This window comes from Elgaria multicarinata, chromosome 6 (assembly GCF_023053635.1).
Source record: "Elgaria multicarinata webbii isolate HBS135686 ecotype San Diego chromosome 6, rElgMul1.1.pri, whole genome shotgun sequence".
Lineage (NCBI taxonomy): Eukaryota > Metazoa > Chordata > Lepidosauria > Squamata > Anguidae > Elgaria > Elgaria multicarinata.
Genome location: NC_086176.1, coordinates 37,247,274 through 37,271,704, shown reverse-complemented (window position 1 = coordinate 37,271,704; position 24,431 = coordinate 37,247,274). Strand labels below are relative to the sequence as shown.

At 40.0% G+C, this 24,431-nt stretch overlaps 1 protein-coding gene across 3 annotated transcripts in view; it reads left to right on the top strand.

Annotated features, from left to right (window-relative positions):
• CCDC171 (coiled-coil domain containing 171) overlaps positions 1-24,431 on the top strand; it is a 210,964-nt gene that overhangs the window by 105,978 nt on the left and 80,555 nt on the right. For all 3 annotated transcript variants that reach the window (XM_063129238.1, XM_063129237.1, XM_063129239.1), the window contains 2 exons: positions 6,295-6,440; positions 11,485-11,539. In XM_063129238.1, the coding sequence (XP_062985308.1) occupies positions 6,295-6,440; positions 11,485-11,539 (201 nt within the window). The remainder of the gene's footprint in view (positions 1-6,294; positions 6,441-11,484; positions 11,540-24,431) is intronic.

Here is a 24,431-nt window from a genome sequence, read left to right as displayed (position 1 = left end):
AACTTGATTTATCCTATTCTCTCCTGAACAGTTTCTTGGATATCAGAACATCACACTTTTACAATCTACCCTGGTTGAGAAATTAGTGGCTAACCTGCTGCTTATCATTGCTGCCTTGCTGCCTTGAGGCACACCCTCTTGGTTTCAGTCATTCAGCTGGAAATATTAGAGTCCATAAAGTTTATCAGGGGTTTTAATTAGATCAATCTGAAGAAATGGGCAGTGGGCAGGCAGGGTGGGGGGAGAAAGGCTTAGCAGCTGAAAGTATATTACTTTAAAGCACTCCTCATATAGTTCAACAATTTTAAAGGTTTATCCTTAACCCATAAAGAGCAGGACTTAAAAGTAGAGATGAAACTTTGTTGTGAAAGTGTCCGTGATACCTATGCGATGTGGTATGTATGTCAAAGAAGAATATATCCGTTGTTTGATATCTTCAAATGATTCTTCACCACTTTAAATCACAGAGACTTTTGTCACTATTATGTTCTTACTTTATAGTTTTTTAATGACTTGTTATTGTGGTGTTGATGCTCTATATTCAGGGCTGATTAACATCCCTTAAAAATAATAATCTCAAAACAAGTGCAGAGTTCTAATCTGCAGAAATCCTAGCATTCATGGCCTCATCTGAGGCAATCATTGTCAGCTTGCCAGCACGTGTGAATGCCAGAGGGAACAGGCATGAACACGACAATCATATGTTTAGTATATCTATATCCCATATAATCTATATGGTTGAAATTGGGTGCAAGGAATGTTCCTGTAAGGTGTGATGTAGCCCCCCTACTATGGAGTTCCCTGCCTCTGGAGCTCAGGCAGGCATCAACCTTGTATTCCTTTCGGCGCTTCCTGAAAACGTCGTTGTTCCAGGAAGCCTTCCCTTGATGACCATCCACGGTTCACTTTGCTTCTTTTATTAAAAATATATTTTTAAAGTGTTTTTATTTTATATTGTACACCGCTTCAAAATTATAATTGGGCAGTGGTATGTACATATTGTAAATAAATAAATAAATAAATAGATGTTCACTACACCAGTTCTTCAGAGAGAGAAACAGTTTGAGCTGGTTCATTCATAGTGCTAAACCATGGTTTCATATTATATGAGTGAGACTCAGGCTCATCCCCTCCGTACAGTTTGTGATTGCTCTCCAAATTGGAGTTGCAAACCACTCTCCCAATGTGGCATATGCTGCAGCAGGAGAGTGGCCAGCGGGGCTCTCTGGAACAGCCACTCACAATTATTATTATTATTATTATTATTATTATTATTATTATTATTATTATTATTGTTATTGTTATTATCCGCCTCTCCATTTTGATCAAGGCGGGGAACAACAGTAAACGGTAAAATACATAAAACTGGATGAAAACATAATATACATTGTTAAAACATCCTAAAAAACATTCTAAAAATTATTGCCTCCTATGCCTTTTTTAACTTTTGCATGAAACCGCTTGCAGGAGTCATTTGGGGATTTGGAGTAAGGTGCTGATGACAGTGAGGTGCCGTCAGTATGCGCTGTCACTGGATTCAGATGAGGCAGTGCAAATGCTGAACCAGCATCTGGATTCAGTAATGAGCCAACATTGGATGACAGCAAATAAACTGGAATTCCATCCTGAGAAGATGGAATTTCTGTGGGTAGGTGGTTTTGTCTGTTCAGGGAGATAGTGTTTCACAGCTGACCTGGATGGGGAGCGAGCTTTTAGTTTGGGGTGCTCTGTGATTCAGCTTTCTTCCTGGAAGGTCGGGTAGCCTCTGAGGCAAAGAGTGCACTCCAGCAATGTATGCTGGAGTCCCAGCTGTGGCCTCTTCTTAACAGAGATGGCGTGGCTATAGTGCTCCATGCCCTGGAAACAACTAGGATTGAATAGTGTAAAATGTTTTACCTGGGGCTGCCTTTGAAGATAGATGGGAGACTTTAGTGAGTAGAAAATACAGCCACTAGACAGTTGTATAGGAGTGATCAGGGAAACGTATCTTGCCAGTATTGAGAGAACTTCACTGGCTTACAGTCCATGTTTGAACACAGTCTGAAGTGCTTGTGCTTACTTTTAAAGCTCCACATGGCTTAAAACCCAGGTAACTGAATGAAAGCTAGCTCCCGTATTAACCTGCCCATGTAAATGTCATCTTTTGTAGTCCCTCCTCAAGGTTCTTCCACCATTTGAAGAAAAGCAGGTGGTGATCCAAGAGAGAGCCTTCTCAGGGTTGGCGCCCTGTTTCTGGAATTCTCTCCCCAGAGAGGCTCGCCTGAACCAACATTGTTATGTTTTTGGCACCACGCAAAAGTGTTATTGTTTTCCTAGGTTTTTTTTTAATGAATTAATGAATTTTAAACATCTTGTTTGTTTTATTTGTATTTATTTTTTTCATAAACATAAGCTATGTTAAAAGGGGCATTGAATTGTTTTAAATAAATATTTGGATGATCAGGAACATTATATCGGAACTGAGCCTTACATATGACCCAATGTAGTGATTCACTTATTTAGTGTAATTGCACTGACCTTCATGTTTTTTGGGTAGGAAAGCAATTAAAAGTGCAAACGTATACATGCCTATGCAGAAGTAAGCTCAATTGAGTCCAATGGGACTTACTCCCAGTTGTATAGGATTACAGCCTAAATGATTATTTGGGGGGGGGAGTGGAAAGGGGGAAATAGTTTAGCCTGTCTTAATTCAACCAACACATGAAGTTACATCCCTAACGTTTATTAAAAGTGACATCAATCGGGGTTCCAAATCCTGGCTTCTTCGCCAGCTCATTGCCTGTGAGCTGACTGCTTGAAATAGCTGTACTCATCCATTCGTTATGTTTGCCTGTGTGCCAGGATTGTTTAGTTCACAATGTGATACTAAGCAGAAATAAGTCCTGTTGGTTTCAGTAGAAATTACTTTCACATAATGGGTGCAATCTGAGTATGTTTAAAACGCACGTAAAATCCCATTTAAATGAATCAGTTTCAAACAGATTTAACCTTCTCTGGATTGCACCCAACATTTGCAATCCAGAGAAGTATAAGTCTGCTCTCTGCATGAACAAGGAGGCTTTTTATCTGATTCTCCCTTCCAAATATCAGCCCCTCATGCCTATGAGTGGTTGCAAATACTTATGGGCAAGGGAGATTAATGGCCAGGAAAAAAACAGAGTGTGCTGGTATCCCTCATGCCAGTGATCATTGTTGTCAGAATACCTAAGCTTCAAAGTCTGGAGTCCCTGCTACTTGGGATATAGTGGTAGGAGACTGGTGCTCCAGAGTCATCCCCTGAAGTCTCATAGTGCTGATGGGGGTACCCCATTTCTCCCCTGCCCATCCAGCAGGTGAGCTCTCAAAGGGAGTGACTGAGGTCAGCATTAGTCCCTGAAGACTTGCTCTCACATTGCCATTCACCACTGGGCAGGAGCATGGTGGAAAGGAACCCAAGGAGTTCCACGCAGCCTTGCCTTCAATATGATTGGCGCTGCAGGACTGAGTCACCAATAGGCTGTTAGGCAGTGGAAGGGAGGACAGGCATTTCACACCATCTGTGTCATATGTTAAGCATAGATGGAAATGTTTTATTGTGGATGTTCTTCCTTACCCACCCCAGCCTGCAATGTGATCAGGGAATGCACTGGGGGTCCTGGGATGATAAAAATCCTGAGTGGAAGTGAATAGCACACACATTCGGTATACTATGTATTAAGAATAAAGTATTCTAAATACAAATTGCAATTTATATTGTACAGAACAAAACATTGTATTGTAGTTAAATTTCTGTTTGAGAAATATTTAATGCTGTATCTCTTTTTTAAAAAATCTTTCAACAAAGAAGCATTATTCTTCCTTCAATATCAGAAAGGCTTTTGATGCAATTATTTTATCTTCTAAATTGATTTTTTTAATAATGGGGAAGAGAAAGTTCTTGAGCAATACAAGTTTCTTCTTCTTCTTACTGGCCAGTCTTCTAAATTTAATCTTCTGGATTTTGCAAAGGCATGGTATACTCTCTTGTTAAAGAGAACTTATGTGACAAAGGACAATGTCCCCCTTTATGGCTCAGGTCCAGGTTATCTGAAAGATAGTATTCTCCCATATGAGCCTGCCCGTGCTCTGAGATCTTCTGGGGAGGCCTTTCTCTCAGTCCCACCACATCCCAGGCACACCTTCTTGGTGGCAGCTCCAAGGCTCTGGAACTCCCTTCCCAGGGAGGCTAGGCTGGCTCCCTCTGTGCTACACTTCCAGAGGCAGGCAAAAACTTTTTTGTTTCAGCAGGCTTTTGGAACTACTCTGGACCTGTGTTAATATATTGGATTCCCCCCCTTTTTTAATCTGTTACTGTTTTTAAATTTTTTAACATGTTTTTAATTTTACTGTAGATTTAATTCTATTTTAACTTTCGTAAATTTATATTTATATGTTTTAATTGTACATGTTTTAATTTTGTAAACTGCCTTGAGTCCCAGTACTGGGAAAAAGGCGGGATATAAATGAATATTATTATTATTATTATTATTATTATTATAATTATTATTAATGTATCCTAGACCATCCTTGCTATAGAGAATCATATTGCCTCTATTAGCTGCATTGCTACTCCCTAGCAGGCTCCAAAATCCAGTAGTAGGAATCAGGAGATTTCAATCCTATTTCTATCTGGGCTAGCTCCTTACTCTTCTCAGCATTTATTTATCTGGGACATTCCCAAGGGGAGCATCCATATCTAAAGGTCTGCAAGGGCCCCATGTCAATCATACTATGTACAGCTATTTCAGAGCAATGATACATGTAGCGAAACTATTCCAGAGCCATTCATGAGCCTTGTTTCCAATGCATATATTAAGGTTATTGTTTTCATGACTCTGCAGATATGGCATCCTCCCAAAGTGTGTGCCAATGTCTTTCAAAAGCTCAGTTAGAAATAGCCCCCCGTTTCCCAAGTGTTTGATAAAATCTGTGGTTGTTCTGTATAGGTCCTTTGGGCTTCCATTCCACTGTTGAGTTTCCACTGACGTTGGCGAAGTCTGCTTGCTCAACTTTTCTGGAAACCAATATCCCCCCAAATTTCTGCTTCTTGATGTTTCAAATCCTCAGATGGAAGATGTTAGGAATAGATGTAAAGTGTTATGTTGATATTTAAAATTCCTGGCTCTGTTATGAAGGTTATAATTTTTTAATTTGTCAAAGTAGCATATAGGAATTTAGTCCTGGAACAGCACCGTTAAATCTTTTGCAATACACATTACAGCCAAAAGTAAACTCCTATAAAGAGACATAGTTTTAAAATTAGGTTTCTATTTAACAAACTCTAAATATGGGCAAATGTAAACAAAATACAGAAATAGTGTATTACCAAAAACCTAATACAGTACTGGCATTCTTCTAGTCTATAACAATTGTAATGTCTTTCAACAAAGGGAAAGGACAGATAAAAAGAAAAGCTTGAGTTGTGAATTGAAAATTGGTCTTAGCAAATTAGAATCGTTTGAATACCTTACCTTACAACAAACCGTATAAAGGCCTTGATTGTTTTGTGCGTGTGTTCAAGTTGTCTAATTTTTTATCCTTCATGGAATTATATGTATTCAATCCATCTGAACTAATTTTCTACTTAAAGCTTTTAATGTTAGAGAATAGATCCTGGGCTTCCAGGGACAGAATTTTGGAAATCACAAAAGCCATATGATATAATTGAAGTAAAGTATGTTTGTGTGTTAGCTGTAATTGGCAGTACAGTGAACAGTGATTTAGCCAATTAGAAGAGCTGCAATAGAAAAGAACCATCTATGCTATTTATTTTTCTATTCCTTTCCCCTCCCTTCTCGTTTTCAGTATCTTTACATTCCTTCCATGAATTCAGATACTTTGGATTTTTATGCAGGCAGGGTGTGATTTCACTCATGTCCTGCTTGTAGGCTTCCTATAATGTATGGTTGGCCACTGTGGAAACACAGTATTGAACTAGATAGGCATTTGGTCTGATCCAGCATAGCTCTTCTTAGGTTCTTACAATTCACAATAACTCTTCATCCTAAAATCGTTGTATTTTAACTAAATCTTAACGTTTTTATATAGCACCTGTAGCATCTGTGATTGTTAGAGATCAGGGTGGTTTTTATTTGCTATAAGGCACTTAAATGTACTGGATGTTTAAGGAGGGTAAAAAGGTACTATTTTTCATTAGAAAATAGCCCCAATCTATTTCACAGTCAGTCTGTATTCCTCTTTGTTTAATAGCCTATGGCATAAATTGAAGTTAATTATCGGAGCTGACAAGTAACTCTGTTTTCTGTCTGCTCTCAGAGTCTCTCCGAGGCAAAGATGGAGCTGAGAAGAAAAGATCAATCTCTGCGTCAGCTCAATAGACATCTTACCCAGCTGGAGCAGGACAAGCGTCGACTGGAAGAGAGCATCCATGATGCAGAGAGTGCCCTCCGCATGGCAGCAAAGTGAGCACTGGGGCCTTGGGGAGATCACTTGAAACAGACAAAAGATCAATTCTTACTTTCATGCAAAGGGTTTTAGTCCTGGATAATGCAGCGCTGGAAAACAAAAGTACAGCTGCCTCGCTTTGAAATTTTAGCGAAAGATCCTCTTGAAGAAAGAGAACTTAGTTCAACATACTAATAGCCCGTTTCGATAATTCTGGAGCCCATGGATGGGTGTGCTTTAGCACAAACAGTGTGCATTCTCACACCACGCAGCGCTTGAACCGCTGCCCCTAGCTAACAGATTTAGGCTGAGCAAGCTCTCCTGGCGAAACAGCTGTTGATGGAAAGAAAGTATCAGAATAAGGCAGGATATGGCACAGCTGACCCACACAACAGGTGTACTAGACCCGCAGGAACAGGGAAGCAAAATACACAAAAGTACTTTAAGATGCTGTAGCAATGTGCAAGCTTAGGCACTGATGTGTCTCTTGGCCAGAAACTCAGGACACTGCAGGCAAAAAATAAAATAAAATAAAACTGGGGGAACAGAGAAACGCAAATACTCATTCCCAGATATTTGCACAGCTGAAATTGGTAGAAACATATCTCTGATGTTAACTCAGTTGGCTTGTGTAGAAACACATCCTCAAAGCATCCCTCCCTCAACCAGTCTCGGTAACCAACTCCTCACCAACCCAGAAATTCTGCTTCAGTAATCAAATGTGCACATGCATAGAAAACATTTGTTTATGCTTGTAAGCTGCCTTGAGTTCCATTTGTCTTGGTAGAAAGGTAGGCTACAAATCATGTGTATAATCCACACTACCTTTCACATGGAACAAAACCAACAGCCTCACCTGACTCCATTCCAGATACCCTTCTCAAGGGACATTGCTTCAAATCCAGACACTTGCAACTTAATGCAGATGGAAAGAAAGACAAGAACTTGCAAAATGCAAAGCAAAGTGTAGTGGGGGAGATCCATCATTGGCCCATAGCTCTTAATTACATAATATAAGCAGAAGCAGGATACGATAAACATATAGAACAGCTGTCAATGTGACAGAAAATGTGACAGAAAACCAGAAGATGATGATGAGCAAGATCCAGGAGCTTGCAAGGGGCAGTTATGCTTCTACCTATTTACTTATTCAGTTTTTATTCCACCTTCCTTCAAGGAGCTCAAAATGGTGTATGAGGAGTTACTCTGTTTTATCCTCATAACTCAGTGAAGTAGATTAGGCTGAGAGACTGTCTGAGCATTGATAGAATTGGCTGAACATCCCCCTGTTCACCTTGACAGTCTGTTTGAGGTTTTGGGAATATTGCTTGCAAATACCTACAGGGCCTCAAGGGGGGGTTGTAATAAGCACTTTCAAAGAACAATTGCAAAATCGGGTGGGGTTTGCCTAGTTTTGCCACTGCTAGTTCCCCCCTCCCACTGCAGATAACCCCCCTCAGAATTGGGGATAGCCGTAGTAAACAGTGGCGGGAGCCCAGCTCACTAGTTGACAGGCCAGCCATTCTGCCTGCCTGGCCTGTCAATTTTGGGCTTGGTGGGATTAGTTACTGAGGCTGGTGGGGGCGGGGTGTTTTGAGGGTGTGTTTCTGCCAAGTGCGTTAACATCAGAGGTCTGTTGCTACTGATTTCAGCTGTGCAAAAACCTGGTGATGACTATTTGTGTTTCTATGCTTTTTTTTTTTTTTTTTTTTGCCTGCAGAGACTTGAGTTTCTGGTCAAGAGACATATAAGTGTCTATGCTTGCACATTGCCACAGCATCTCATAGACCAACTTGTCTTTTTAAGTATTGTGTGTATTTTGCTTCTCTGTTCCTGGAGGTCTGTAAATTGAAATGACACTTCTGAGCATGTATCATTTCCTACCAGGGTGAAAGGAATTGCAATATTCTGATTCCTGCTGGGATTGATCCAGGCGGAAACTAACACTTATACTAAGAAGCGTCATTTCAGAGAACACACTAAGCCATGGTTAGGCTGCTAGCCCTTTTGCAGCAAGTGGTTCGTGAGCATGTTTAAACCATGGTTATGTGGCTACCATGGTTAGGAATGAATCACACAACACACTAAGTCGTAATGTTTAGCTCAAAACACTTAACCATCATGGTTTAGCATATTGTCTGAACAGGGCCATAGTCTGCAATCAGATAAGAACATTAGAAGAGCCCTGCTGGATCAGACCAAGGGTCCATCTAGTCCAGCACTCTGTTCACACAGTGGCCAACCAGCTGTCAACCAGAGATCCACAAGCTGGACACAGTGCAACAGCGCCCTCCATACTCCTTTCCACTACTGATTTCCCCTTCTTGTAGGGGTTCCTCACCTCTCCTTGCTTGTGGAGGGGGTGGACTGGTAGGTAAAGAGAGGTCAAATTTTCAGTACATTTCAAGGATCAATCCAGGACGAAGGCAAAAAGGATTGCAATTTTTATTTGAAGCAACATGGAATCGACATTATTGCTCACCATTCCCAATTCAATTACTTGTCCTATCCCTAAAATGAACCCAACTGAGGTTAATGATGAAATGAGGATTTGAAGGAAAGTATTCCCCGCCCAATTCACCACTGCCCACTACACCACATTGATGATTCTTGTTTGGGAGTCTGTCAGTGTAGTGATAGTCTGTCTCCCTCTTAAATTACTCAAAGGTCACACCTTCTGAAAGTTTTCTTGGAATTCTGAATATGTTTTTGACCTCTGTTTCTACTGATCATTTCCTTCCCCTCTTGCTCCGCTCTTATTAAATCTAGATTGTAACCCACTCTTGGGCAGTAATATATAGTTCGTATTTGAGGTGCAAGGCGGGTGAGCATCCAAGATGAACGCAAAGAGAGAGAATAGTCTCAGGATGCTATTCTCTCTCTTTTTATTGCTGAAAAGCCTGGCGCGTTTCCTCCTCTTGCTTGTTATTAGGCCTTCGTCAAAAGACTGTAACAATGTTTATATAGAACATGAATGATACAACACAGAATTAAAAAGAAATCAGTTAGAAAAGCACATTACAAGCAAGGCCTGTGCAAGCATGTAAACAATAAAGCAATTTTAATGCTACACATAAATGTTTAATAGGGCACATTGCAAACAAGGCATATGTAAATATTTAAATAGTATAAAACAGGTAAAACGTTACATACTCACATGTAAAGAAGTTTGCAGAAATTATTTACAACAGGTTGTCTTGTGCTAAAATCACTGGCGACTACATGGGATATGCTGAAGGTGATGTTTTTTTATACTGTTAGACAAGTTTTTTTCTTTGGGTTCCTTACAGGTGTTACAATGACAGGGCAATTCGCTCAAGGTCTTCTCATATCCAGACAGAGCTATAGACGCCTCTTCATATTTGACATTCTTGATAGGGAATGTGGGTAGTCAGGGTTCTATCTTCATGTATTAGCTTCCGTGAGGGAGAGAGAGAGTTGTCTCCTTTTCTGAACAACTATCAAGACAGTAGTGTCTGTAGACCACTTCCAAGCCAAATGTGGCCCCTTCAGTTTTTGCTAAATCTCCTTGTGAGGAGCACTTCCTAGGTACTGGCCACCAGCCCCCTTGCTTTTCTATTCACATTTCCTTTCACCTGAGTAAATGGGTGGACTTACTGCCTCTGGCATTTTTCCAACCTGCATTTTTTGTTATCCTACCTTTTTCCTAAAGATCTATATACTTGCCTATATTTATTGAAAACTATAGTTTAAACCAAATGTCCTATTCTAAAAGGAATTACTTCTGTATTCTGGTCAACTGGCAAATCATGTATTAGGATGTTCAGTGGCCAACGCATGAAGGGGCTGAAGTGTATGAACGGGCAGCCTGCCTGCAGCACACGCATCTCTTCCACTTTACAGCATAACCCATGATCAGCTGCTTTGTAGGTTGTGCAGTGTGATGTGCAAAATCCGGATTGCTTCCCTCCCACTACATTTCCCCACTTTACATGGCAAACACACTTCAGGGAATATGGCTGGGTTAACCCAATGGGTTAACTGCTGGGTTGCTTATTCCTTAAACAACCCAGTGATCTAAATTCACACATCACTCTGCACAACCTACAAATGAGCCAAATGTGGGTTGTGCAGTAGTGTGGAAGAGATTTTTAAAGTGTTTTTAAACTGGTGGTTTGTCATGATGTCCGAATCAGGACTTTTACCTTTGAATATTTTCCTCTCCCCCCACATTTCCTACTTGAAATGGCAGACACACAAAAAAGTGAACATGGCTGGGCAGAGCTAATGGAAGAAGTTCTAGATGTCTGTGTGGGTGAAAGTTAAGAAACTCCTGCTTCCCACACCCCTGCTGTAAATTTCTCCCCTTTCGCTTTGCAGTGGAGAAGCAGCAGCGTGGTTTCTATGTGTGCTGCTGATTGTTTCATTTCACGATACGAGAGGAAAGTTTTCAAATTCATAACACCTTCCCCTCACTTCACAAAATTGAATGTGCCCTCCCAGTACCATCTCATGGCTGCCTGGCTCCCTTCAGCTGTGCCAGTAGAACTGAGATTCCCAGCCACTTAATTTATCTGCCAGTTTGGTGGTTCTGTATGCACATGCCCTCTATAGCTATTGTGGCCATGTTACCATTTTTTTCCATTCTCAACATTTCTGGTTCCTTTACATTTAGATCTACTGGACGATTCAAACTTTCCTCTGCCACAAGAATCACATTTTGAATTTGTGGAAGCCTACATAGTACTTCATTAACAAACACCAGAAAGACTATGAGCCCATCTAGTATTGTCCAATGTGGCATCCTGGGTGGAGCTGATATCAGTCTTCACAGCGGAAGTTTGTAAAGACTTGGTCATCAATCAGCTTTCTACTAGTAACACCATATGCTTGACCTTCATTCAGATGAAAAAGAAGGGGAAATGTTGCTTGTAGTATCCTTATAGTTATCTAAACTATATTTGCATTGGAGTTAGCCAAGGACAACAAATCATAAGGCTGTTGTTAAAGCTAGCTAATCATTGTTGTGACATTAATTGCAACTGTAAGCATGCTAGCTACCCTCTATTATGAGTTGTTTTGTTTTACTCTATTCAACAGAGATAAAGAATTAATTGCTGGTCACATGAAATCAATGGAATCTACCTTTCAGAATGTAAGTAAAGCTTTTAGTTCCTGCCCTTTGCACTGTCACAATGGCCAGCTTTGCAAGGTCACCTTGGTGAGCCATGGCACGTGCCAGTTCCTTTTGGGTAATTACCCATGCAGATGTTGCTTGCTGTGTTGTCTAAAGCCAAGCAGCATGGCTTGTGTGAGGGAAGAACGATCCTCAAATAACCCAGCAACAGCCCATAGGTTATTTGAGGATTGTTTCCTCAAACAAGTCATGCCATGCAGGTTCAGATGACACCACAAGTTGTACCCAGGCAGGTCATTAGGAAAATTTCCCCAGCATGCTTTAAGCCATGGTGATTGTGTGAACCAGGGCGTTTTGTATTTCAGAAATTGTAGTTTGGAATTTCTTTTTCTCTGAGATGCTGGCTGAAGTTTTTAAAAATCTCTAATACTAATTGTCTATCAACATTTGCATACAAAGTATCTAAAATTCTGTATACTGAAAATGCCATAATGAGAAACATTGAACATTTTTAATAAAATGATCAGTTCAATGTGAAAAAATTGTTTAAAAGTCTCTGCTTTGATCTATGCCACTTAAGCTTGTTTTTGTTTTTTTTACCATATATGTAAGCTTCCGAATTTAGTGACACAGTTTATCTGACAACAAGGTGATAACAAGGGATCAGAATAGTTAGGCCAATTCACACAAGTGAGCCTCTTAGTTTATTTTCTCTTTTTACCACAAAACCTGTCACAGATAAATGCCACGTCACAACCTGAGATTCCATTTTTTCCAATCACATGAGAGTAAAAACATCTGAATTCTTTCCCCACTACTACCCGCAATGTGAGGAGACTGTCAGAAACATTAGAGTTCCCAAACCAGAGTGACTTCATTGTTGAGTCATCCTCAATAATATGTATTTGATAAGAGTTTCTCTAGAGAAAAACTACCCCTTTGGGGGAATATCTAACATTTACCTGATTGTGCTGAATACAAAAGAGCAAGTTAAGAATCTCAGTGTTAACTGTTACTGGAGATGGCTTGCTGGTTTGCACGTAACAACAGCCCACATGTTAAATAAACTATGGGCTGTTGGGGAGGAGCTCGAGAGAGAGCGGGCAGGCTGCCTAAAGTGCACCAGCCACTCCTGCTTTTTAATCAATCACCTACGATCGGCACATTCATTGGTTGTTGAACGTGACATATGAACCTGGAGCCCTTAAACCAACAATAAACTGCTCTCTGCTGTTCGTGCATGACAACTTAGGAGTTGTTTAAACTGTGGCCCGTTGGTACATACAAATCCAGTCTTTATGAGTTAATATTTGTTTTTGTTTCTAATTTTAGTGAATGTGTGTGCATTAATGCTGTTTTAATTGGCTTTTGCTCTCTCTTTTTTAAACTATTTTAACTATTTCAGTTATTTTTGAATTTCTATTCTCTGCTGCTATTTTGAGTTTTAATGCTTACTGCTTTTGTTTTTAAACTGTCAGTATGTTTTTAATTGTTACATTTTTAATGTTTGTTGTGAGCTGCCTTGAACTCCCAGGAGGAAAGGAAAGGCAGAAATGTTTGAAAATAAATAAATGTGTGTTTGATATATATATATATATATATATATATATGTGTGTGTGTGTGTGTGTGTGTGTGTGTGTGTGTGTGTGTGTGTTTGCTTTTTCCTTGTTTGTTGGATTGTATTTTAAATTACTTATCAGAGCACACAGAATCAAGGATGTGGATCCTTTTATGAAATAGATAAAATAAATATTATATTTGGGTGTTGGTTTCTTGTGAGCAGTCTGGAAAATCAGGCCAGAAAGGTAACTGCTAGTCTGAAATATTAATGCATACTACGCTTTTGGCTTTTTTATATAACAGCAGGAGAGCATTGCCACGAAATTTAGAAAGATGAAGTTTATTCTTAGGATCTTCCATTGTGGAAGGTGGCCTGTATTTGCTGTAACCATATTAGACTTTGGATAATTCAACAGTACTAACTAGATGTCTTTTTATTGTGGTTTGATTGGCTCATTTCCAATATATTCTGGCAGAAAAATCCTTGATATTATCTTTATTAATATCCTAGTTGTAAATAGGGAGCTTTAATTCTGTGTGAAGAACGTGAGTGCTAAGGTCACTTGTAAATATCAGTTCTATAACCTGAAAATACTGCTACTCTTCCCATAAGTAAAGTTCTCTTTCTGATACATGAAAGCAGCAATTTAGTTGACTAGATTGCAAATATATCAAAACTAGATTATAGATCCCAACCTAGGTTGGTCAGGTAGAGATGATCAAATTACCGCGAGGTTGACCTAGCCCACCTGATGTAGCTTGATCTTTTGAATAACAGTAAGGAGGACTTTGACCACTTCAAGTCCAGACATGTGGTGAAATGATGATGATGATAATAATAATAATAATAATAATAATAATAATAATAATAAAAATATAATAAAAAAATTATTTCTTACCCGCCTCTCCTTTTAGATCGAAATGATTGCCTATATAGGTTCTTAGTCTTGAATTCTTCTGATATAATTACCAGTCAAAGAACATGCTTTGTTTTTCTGAAATTTCCAACTCAAGGACAGGTTTCCCAAACTTTTTGTTTGAGCCTGTGGATAAGACTAGTATCTTGTCGACAGGCTCAGAGACTTAGCAGCACCCTGAGGAGGATGCAGAGACCAATAAGCCAGTGATCAGCGCCCTTCAGGGAGAAACATCCGCACTCCCTCATATACCTTCCAGACAAAGGCTATAGTCCTCTCTTCAACTCACTCTGAAGATGAGTCCTTCACAACTTTCCCTCTCACTTGAACACTTAGAGTATGATTCTACAGAAGTAGCCGTGGACCCTTTCAGGGATAGAGCTAGCATCCAACGGGGTGGAGCATCTGAAAGTTCCGGTCCTGCCAGCCTTCTCAAGGCCTTAGTTGGCTACAGTCCCTTACTTGGACAATAGCAATCCCTTTATGGAAACACTGCAGTCAGCATCCCCTAGAGGTTCTTGACAGTTTCTTACCTCACTGTGACCGTGGACCTGAATGGATGTGACCTTGCTTTACTACATTTGACACCTCTCTAAAATCTACACCAGAGCGCGTGCCATCAGATCCTCTCCCTGAGTGTCAAGCCAAGTCAGAACAACTAGAAATAAAAGCTCACTGGTCCACACCCCCTTTCCCCCCCTCAATTTGACTTCAAGGCCAACACCTTCAGCTTTCTTAGACTTATTGGCTGACGAGGGGACCTTTTGATTTCTCAACCTTCACAAGCTGCTTTTTGATGTGATGGATGATAATGCACAGCCAAACACAAACTCTGTCAAAAAGTATGACTCAGAGCAGGAGTGGGCAGGAGGTAGATCTCCATATGTTTTAGACTTCAATTTCCATGAGTTCCTGCCAACATGGCCGAAGGCCAAGACTGTTGTGAGTTGAAGTCCAAAACATCTGGAGGTCTACTTTTTGCCCACCTTTGCCAGAGAGGATACAACTCATGAGTCCCTAGACATATGACCCTACCAGCCAGACACTCTTCTCAGTGACAATTCTTGCAAGTTCTTAGGGCAGTTCCCTGATACAAAACAGCACCTGCTTCCTCCACCAGCCACGTAAGTTTATCCCACAGAGAAGGAATAACTTAATATTCAGGCTTAGCTATTCAATTTCTCCTCAGGATTTTCCTAGTCCCTTTATAATATGACTAGCCAGCAGATCTTCCTCATTCTCCACAGACTGACTCCCCTCCTAACTAAACTGTCATAACTAAACTGTCTATTCTTCCACACCAGTATTCCATGAACATGCTTACCTTTCAAGTCTCATCACACTTTTTTCTGTTTTCCCATGCAGTTTCCTTTTGACATGGCTTGATCAACAGGCAACTTTGAACGTCTTACCTTCTTGAATTAGTGTGTTCCAAATTGCCCTATGGCAGCTCCTGGCTTTTTGCCTGTTCTTTCACAGCGTGTAAAAGCCAGGATTGTGGATTTCAGACACTCATTCTTCATAATTGTTTTATATGGGTTTTCTTTCTGTGGTAGGGTCAGTCATGCAACACAATCCCATGTATGTTTTCTTAGAAATATGTCCCACTGAGGTCCCTGGCACTAGTCCAAAGAAAGTGTGCACAGGATTGCAACATTAGAGTTAAATTAATGTTCAGTGCATAACAAATCAGATGGGGCATGGATTGAGACCCAGGTAACTTTCAAAATCCCCCAGTTTGCTAGTTTAGAGTTGATCTGTACAGATATGATTTATTACCATATCATGGTGGTTTTATGGTCTGTAGTAAATGGAGGTTTCATTTCAGTCCTCAGTCTCCACATCATTTAAAATATCTACTGCAAATATTTCATATTCTGTTTTGCCTGAGGACCATGCTATTTTCCCTTATACAAGTCCCAGTAGGGTATTGTGGGGGGTGGGGAACATGTAAAACGTAATAGGGTGCACATGCCTACTTGTCTCTTTATTGTATATATTAGGAACTAGCATCTTGATATGTGTTCAGATAGAAACAGACACATGAGCAGCCATTCCTACATTACATTTGATGTGCTTTTCTAGAGAGAAGTTTTACTGCCTGTATTTGAAAAAATAATTTGAGAAATTGTCCTGAGCTGACCGAATGGGCATGTTCCCCCCCCACCACCATCCACAAGCACTCTCAACCAACACAGTAATGGTTAGGAAAGTGCACATCTCCTGGATCTGTCAATGGATTTGCTCCCAGAAGTGGGATTTCGAGGAGAGCTTGGGACATGCTTGTATTTTTGCCTATGAAATACCTGCAGACTGGTTCGCATGTAATGACAACCCAAAGTATGAGTTGTCATTGAATTGTGAGTTGCCATTGAATTGTGGTTTGTCGTAACATGTGAACCCTGCACAGTGGTTTAACTATGGGTTGGTAATCACAAACAACCCAGGAAGAGAACCCATGGTTTGTTGTAGGATTGTGAACTCTTGGTTGTTTGTGGTTAGCAACCCCTAGTTAAACCATAGTGCAGGGTCTGCATGTCACAACAATCCATGATTCAACAACAACCCATACTGTGCGGTGTCATTATGTGCAGACCAGTTATGTATTTCCTTCTGCAGAGCTCTTTCCCAACTTGAGAATCAAAGGTCTCATACAGCATAGACATAAGAACCTATGGAATGCCTTAGTGGATCAACCAGAGGCTTCTGGAAGTTCACAATCAGGACATGGTGTTGATTGCCACCTCTTGTTAATAATCCAGCATTGTCATCTAAATGTGACACGGACAGCTCTGAATGTGGCAATATCAACAGAACTGCTACTTGTATAGGTTATACTTATGAAGTCCAATTACAAGATGTTACAGTTGCTCCTAGTGATATTTCTGTTTTAATATTTATTTTGTGCAACAATGGGCAGTATCCAATACTGCTGCTGCTGCACTTCTATTCATTCTATTGTGTCTGTAGGGCCTACTGTTAGTGCAATGGGAAGTTAGTGCTGCTTCCCAAAGAAACTCTGGAAATGAGCAGAAGCACTTGATTCCAGATTGGGACAGGTCAGCAGAGCTCGTTCCAACTTGTTTCTAGTTACTTTTGGAACTGCTAGCTTTGCATGCATTAGCAGTGGGTTCTGCTGGCATGCTGGGAGTATTGGATACTGCCCAATGCGCTTGGCACTGTACTAAACCTTGAAGCAACACCGAGGGCTTGAATTATCTACAGTGAATACAGATAAATCAGGAGATCCGAGTAAATGACATTTGAGGACTAGGTTTTCTAGTGCACACAGATTTTTTAAAAATTAAAATGGCCAATGAAGTTTATTTCCTTCAATGGGATCCATGGGTACTCAGTACTACTCATTTTCTGCTGTTTTGGTATAGAAGCTTAGCCATGTAATCAGGTATTCCTCCTTTTGATGCATTCATGCTTTTAAAACTTGGGACTTGGTTTTTGCTCTTGAGTTGGGAATCCAGAATGCTGGGCTCAGATGCATGGGTAGGATAGAGACAGGAATCTGAGATAGTTACTGTTTGTGCGGTGCCTATTCTTGGCTTTTGCCTATCAACTGGCACCTGCCATAAGTGAAACAGACCGGTAGGCACATGTAAAGAAGTCAACAGGAAAACAATAAATAATTTTAAAAGTTACAAAGCCACTTTTTTATTTGTTTGTTTTTAAAAGAACATTCCATGAAAAATGACTTCTACCATTTTTTTTTATCATAATAGGAACATGGCATATTACATTTAAAGAAATTTATGTTCTTGTTTTTCCCTTTATACCACCTTTCTTTCAAAAGGAAAACATCCATACACATTAAAGTTACATTATATTTCATTATTGCCTTTAAATAATCTCTAATGTTGTTAATGCACCTATTTTTAATGTCTTAAATCTCTGTCTCTCTCTCTCTCTTAATCCCCTAATAACCTGACTTCCTTGATCCATGTTCCTAAAGATCAATTGTGCAGGACATACAGGTGTTAGCACAGCTGGCTTGCTGATGACATCTCTGTCCGTATAGCTGTCTAGTGTGTCATCACTCATATTGTTCTGTGTCATTCTGACCTAGCCAAGCTAAAAATGGCACTCCAGCTCAAGAGGGATTTAAAAACCTTGACAAACTAAAGATAAGACATTTCAGAATGTCATATTCATGTGTTTAACTGTTTTCAGCTTAGGCATATCGAAGTAACTAATGCCAGAGCCCGTCTGTCTTCATTTTTTGGGAAGCCTGAAGATTTTTTTTTTAATGAATGTGCATGTGTATACTTCGCCATAAGTATGGAACTTCCTTGCATGGAGTACTGTGAAATTAACTAATGCGTTAGCCGTTATTTTCTCCAGACATGGGTTCACTTCCAGCCCAAGGTCAATGAAATCTGTTCATAAGGGACATATTATTGTGCACATCCCACAAATACAGAATAGCTTTGGCATTGAGCTTAGTGTTTGCTTAAAAGGGCCTGGATCAAATTATTTTTTTCATCTGACTAGTGTGTTTTTGTTTTTACTTGCAAGGGTATTTTTCAGAAAATGTTGCTATCCTGAACTTAGTTGTTGTTAAAAAGTAGAATGCCATTCTCCTTTTTATTCCAGCTGAAAAATTTACAGGGCAATCTTATGTATGTCTACTCCAAAGCATATCCAACTGAGTGCAGTGGGATTTGCTCCTAGGTAAGCATGTATAGGATTGGGCTGTTCTTTTAAAACATCTTTTGACTTCAAGGTAGTATTGTTTTAAAAATACCCTAGGTTTGATTAAATACTACAGTGATATCCTCTGTTTTCTATGTAGGGCTGCAGTTCTTACCATGGGGTAAGCCCTACTGAAAACAGTGGGACTTATTTCTGAGTAGACATGTGTAAGATTGCACTTAGATATTGCATTTCTACAGGATACGCTTAAACACATGTCTGAAAGCAGGGCTGGCCCAAGACATTTTGCTGCTTGAGGCAAAGGACAGGGTGGTTCCCCTTCCCCGTTCCACATACAGGAGACAGCCAGATTAATGCTTGAATCTTACTTCAACAGTGGCAATGGGATAGGATCCGCCACCACACCTGAGGCAGTAGGTTAGTTTAGGTAGGCCAGGACTGGTAGTGTGGCATATACAGCTGTGTTTCTCCAACAGAGTGGAACAGCCAGGAGGAATAGCCTGGAGTTTGCCACCACTGACCCCCAGCATCTGCTGCCTGAGGCAATTACTTCACTATACGTAATGATAGAGTTGTCCGTGCGGGAAGAGATCTGAGATTATTTCACTGTATCCATTGCCACAGCAATTTCCAAGTACCAAATTAATTCCATACTACACATCGGATCGCTTACAGATTAATTTATAAATCAAATCTGGGAGAAAACATACAAAGGCTGCTCATGACAAAAAAATCTTTTTTGATGTAAGGAGTAGTTCAGTAAAATAATCAGGATGTTTCAGGCAAGTTAGTTTAAGCAAATACAGCAAAGACAGGGGATGATACTGGCCCACAGATGTCTAGCCAATTTGATTTAAAGAAGATTCCTGACTCCAAATATGGTCATCTGTTAGACTCCAGATATGAGATGCAACAATTGCTTTGGGCTTAGTGCAAAAGTATGACCCAACACTCTAATCTCTAGTTACTCTTGTGCACTTTTACAATTCTGTTTCCAAAGGAAGATTTAAACATGTGCTTAACACTCTTCTATTTAATTCAGTGGACTTGAATGTGTTGATTTTTTTTTTTAACTTGTGAGTGATCGTATCAACTGTTCGAGCAGGCACAGGAATGCCAATGGCAAACTCCCAACAGGTCCTCCAGAATCTGGAAGAGTCTATAAATCTCGCAGGTAATCCACTCTAGTAGGTCTCTGCCCCTGTAGAAGGAAAAGGCCATTGTGAGTCTTTCTCAACAGGAAGTGATCCGACTATGACTGACTAGGGTGTAAATAAAAGCTCTCCCACCCTCAGACAGCCATCCTCAACTGTCAAGCTGAGAAAATCAACTCAAGAATGCGTCTTTCTATATGTGTCGGGCTGGGGACATGATGGGATGACCCCATGGTCATCATGGTGACCATGATATTCTGAACCGCTCCAAATAAAGCAACCTTGGTATGGATGTTGAGGTCCCCCAAACCATTATCTAATCCAGGTTTTGACAGTTAAAACCTTCTGATGTTCTAATCCTTATAGTAGCCATCCCTCAACTTTAGTGGGGTTTTCTCTGTTCCTAGTAATTTGAGGAACTATCTGCATGTCATAGTTTCAGCAAGTCATATATCACAAAATTGTAGGGCTAGAAGGAAGTGTAATGATATTCAGGCCAATATGCTATCCTGAAAAGTATTTGCATACTATGATAACCCTAAAAGCCTGTATGTCATCTTGAGTTAATAATGCGTGTTAGACATGGCTAAGAAAAAACTACTCTATCAGAGTGTCTGTTTAGAACTGCTTGAATTTTTAAAACTCAGATGTGTTAAGCACATGAGCAGTACCACTGACTACATATTATTGATATGTTTCATGTCTTTTAAAACAACTTTTGCAATATTAAATGTACGTTGCTGGGTTTTTTTTAAAAAAAGTATTTATTGCTAGTTTGTCTATGGTGTGTTTGACTTACGGTGTTCAAACATTGCTTCAGGATCTTTCTCAGCAACAGGTTTTGCAAAGAAGTGGGCCTCTACTTTCCCCTTCCATTAATGCAGTGGTTTTCAAACTAAATTCCTTGGAACTCCAGGGTTCCATGGATGCTTATCAGGGGTTCCTCGATGAGAAGGTCAGTAATTGCAAACGAGCTTCCTGAAAGAGAGCATATCTGCTATTACCAATCCTACCCGCAGGGAAGTGTTCAGTGCATTATAGCTGTGGTGCACTTGTAGATTGTGTAGTGCAAAAGTCAGGTCCATATGCATGGTGTATATAATAAAATATCCAGATGTCCAGATTAACTTTTATTTTCACTTCTACAATTCTGATTAGTCTGGGAACAACATTTCATTTCATTTCAATCATTGATTGGAAATTCATGTAAGTTTTATTCCCCGCACCCAGTTAATGAGGGGAAAAAACCTTAATGATTAGACATTGACCTGGTTTGCACATCACAAATAACCATGGGTTATATAATTCATAGTTGGGGCTGCAGAGGAACAAGAGGGTGCACTGCCTTCCATCCTCTCACTGCTTCCACTTCACTTCTGCTTTTGTAAACAACCCAAGAATGTGCCATTCCTGGTTTGTTCATTGTGACATTCAAACCTGGAAGTCTGGGTTAAAACTCTGGATTGTTTTCCCCCTCAACAATCCAGAGTTCTGGGTTCACTCCTCACAATAAACAACCCAAGAATGAGTTGTTCCTGGTTCGTTTACGAAAGTGAAAATGAAGTGGAAGCAGTGAGCGGACAGAAGGCAACACAATCGCTCACAAGTTGTTATTTAACCAGCAGGTTATCATTACTTGCGAACTGGCTCATAGACTCAAATATTCTACCATTGCTTTACTGGGTAGGTTTGAAGTCACCATGTTTCAGCTTCTGTGAAATGAAGTGTGTCTGTGATGATGATGTAGTTCAAATGGCTGATGTGAAGCTGAAGCCAAGGGCTTTGACTCGTCATTTTTACATTTCTGTCCTATCCTACCTCCAAGGAGTTCGGGGCAGTGTAAATGGGTGTCCCTGATTTATTCCTTGCAGCAACCCAGTGGCATTAAGTTAGGCTGAAAGTTAGCAACTTACCCAAGGTCACCCACTGAGCCTCTTAGTCAAATGGAAATGAGAACCGAGGCCTCCTGGGGCCTAGTCTGTCATGATAGCAACAGTGCACATGGCTTTCCCCCCACAGTTCACTTTCAGCAGCTCTTGCACCAAACACCAAATCTGATTTTTAAACTATTGTAGCTCCCTGATGGGAAATTTGGTGCAGCCAACACATTTTGCTTTAGTCTGGGTTGAGAAGCATGTGGCTTTCCAGATATTGTGGGATGGCAGCTCAGCATAGCCAATAATGAGATGGGAATTAATGGGAATTGCAGTCCAATAACATCTGGAGGGCCACACATTCCCCATCCTTGGTTTAGACAGACTCAACTGATTGTTTCAGCATCAGGTCATCTTTAAAGAAGCAAAGATGTCAATGGTGAAGAGTGTTCTGTTTTTATCCACCACCACTCTACATACACAGAGAGAGAGAGAGAGAAAAGAAATTTATTTCCTCCAAAAGTAAATTTGTAAGGGTGGATGCACATTATCTGCTTCATCTCAAAAGCTCGCATGTTATTTGTATCCAAAAAGTTACATTTATCTGTCCAAAATATGTGAATATACGTTACAAGCTCTACAGGCTAAAACGCATGTCAGATAGCTGTCAATAGTCTACTAACTACAATGTTGATTTGTATTTGGCCTTTATCAATACACTTTAACTTCCTATTAGATCATTTTATACAAGGCAATTTGTTGCTGTGAACAAGGAACTAGGTTGGTGCTAGACAGAAAGAACAAGTTAGGGACCCTGGGCCTTTTTCATGTGGCTAAAGTTAAGACCTTTTAGCTCTTGTCTCAGTTTAAAGCTGATTTCACATGACTTATAGACTGGTAAATTCAAATTATTATTATTATTATTATTTATTTATTTATTTATTTATTTATTTATATAGCACCATCAATGTACATGGTGCTGTACAGAGTAAAACAGTAAATAGCGAGACCCTGCCGCATAGGCTTACATTCTAATAAAACCATGATAAAACAATAAGGAGGGGAAGAGAAAGCAAACAGGCACAGGGTAGGGTAAACAGGCACTGGGTAGGGTAAAACTAACAGTATAAAGTCAGAACAAAATCAAGTTTTAAGATAGGTGGCCAAAATTACTAGATTTAGGGGCAATCCTATGTGTGCTTAGCTGGGAGCTGTAGGACTTTTTTTCCGTCTAAATATGCATGTGGTTATGCCTTTAAACATGTAGAACTGTTGCTAATTTCTAGAAGTTCCTGTGCCTATTTCATCACATTCAGCGCACGGCTAAGAAATCAGTCTGATTGGATCCACATGCAGGCTCTCTTGCTCAAATATATAATAATGACTGGCATCATTTTCTGATTTTTCTTCCTCCATAGGTGGTAATAATATTTCTTCTGAATTCTCAAGACATAATGCCATCCGTGAAAATATACCTGTAATTGGTTATTAAATAAAGTCTGTTGGTTGTGTAAACTGTTCCTTGGAGGCGCTGATCTGCACCTGGATTGTCCCTCATGGCTGTGTACAGCATCACCTTGTTGGTTCAGCCAACACCTAATCTGAGGACACCAGTTCTTTAAATGCCTGGCTTTTGATACTTGTTCATGTGGACTGTTTTGCCAGCATGTCTTTTAAGTATGTGTATAGGCATCAGTGTATGAATAACCTCAGATAGCCTCCACTCATAGGGAATTAGTTTGAAGGGGTTTCAAGTAAGAAGCTTTCCCTAACATGGTGCCCTCCAGATGTGTTGGTTACACATCCCATCATCCCCAGCCAGCATCTGTGCTCTGAGACTTTGAAAAATATGCTTCTGAACTCTGCAGTGTACCGGGAGGTAGTGGCCCAGCACTACATTGATCCCTTACATGTCCCTGAAGATCCTCTGGGAGCAGGAGCAGCCCATCATTGGCTTGAGCTGTGCAGCTTACACAACCAGCATACTGTTTTCAAAGTTGGAAGTTTTTCATTGACTTCAGGAGATGTATGATGTAACATCATTGTGTGAGGAGGGAGGAAATACAGAAAATGTAATCATGCAGGCTTGCTATTTACATAGGAATGATAGGGTGTTGATGTAGCTGCCCAGTTAATACCCACTTGGCTCCCTTTTGCAGGAAAGGCCAAAATAATAACTCTGTTTAAAGATGGTACGAAAAAATTGGGTGAATACGTTAATATGGTAGAATGTTATTTATTTAATCTTTTAAAGTTCTATTTTGTATTGATCCTTCTTTTCTGCCTGCCCCCTCTGGTTGAAATGTGAAGATCTGGAATATCCCTTTAAAAAAAATCAATCTACAAAGCTCTGTAAAAGAAAAAAGAAGAAAAATATTAGATTATTTAGAACGGAGCCCTATATCTGACATTGCATGGACTGCATGTTTACCTCTTCCCTATGGTAGCTTCTCATGCTGCCCCACTAATATCTCAACCCCTTTCTAAGTTGACACCCTCCTGTGATCCAGCGGTGCACACCACAGGCATGTTGAATGCGCTTCCTCTTCCGGGGTTTTCCCTGCCAAAATCTCATGTTGCTTTTTAGACACAGAGGTTTAAAAAAACTGCCTTGGGAGTTCATCTTATGGAACAGTCTTTCCCTACAATATCTAAAAGTCAAAATAAAAGGTTTTTTTTTAGGAATTATAACATCTGTTTGCATATGTAAGATATCCATGCATACCACAGGAAATCTTTC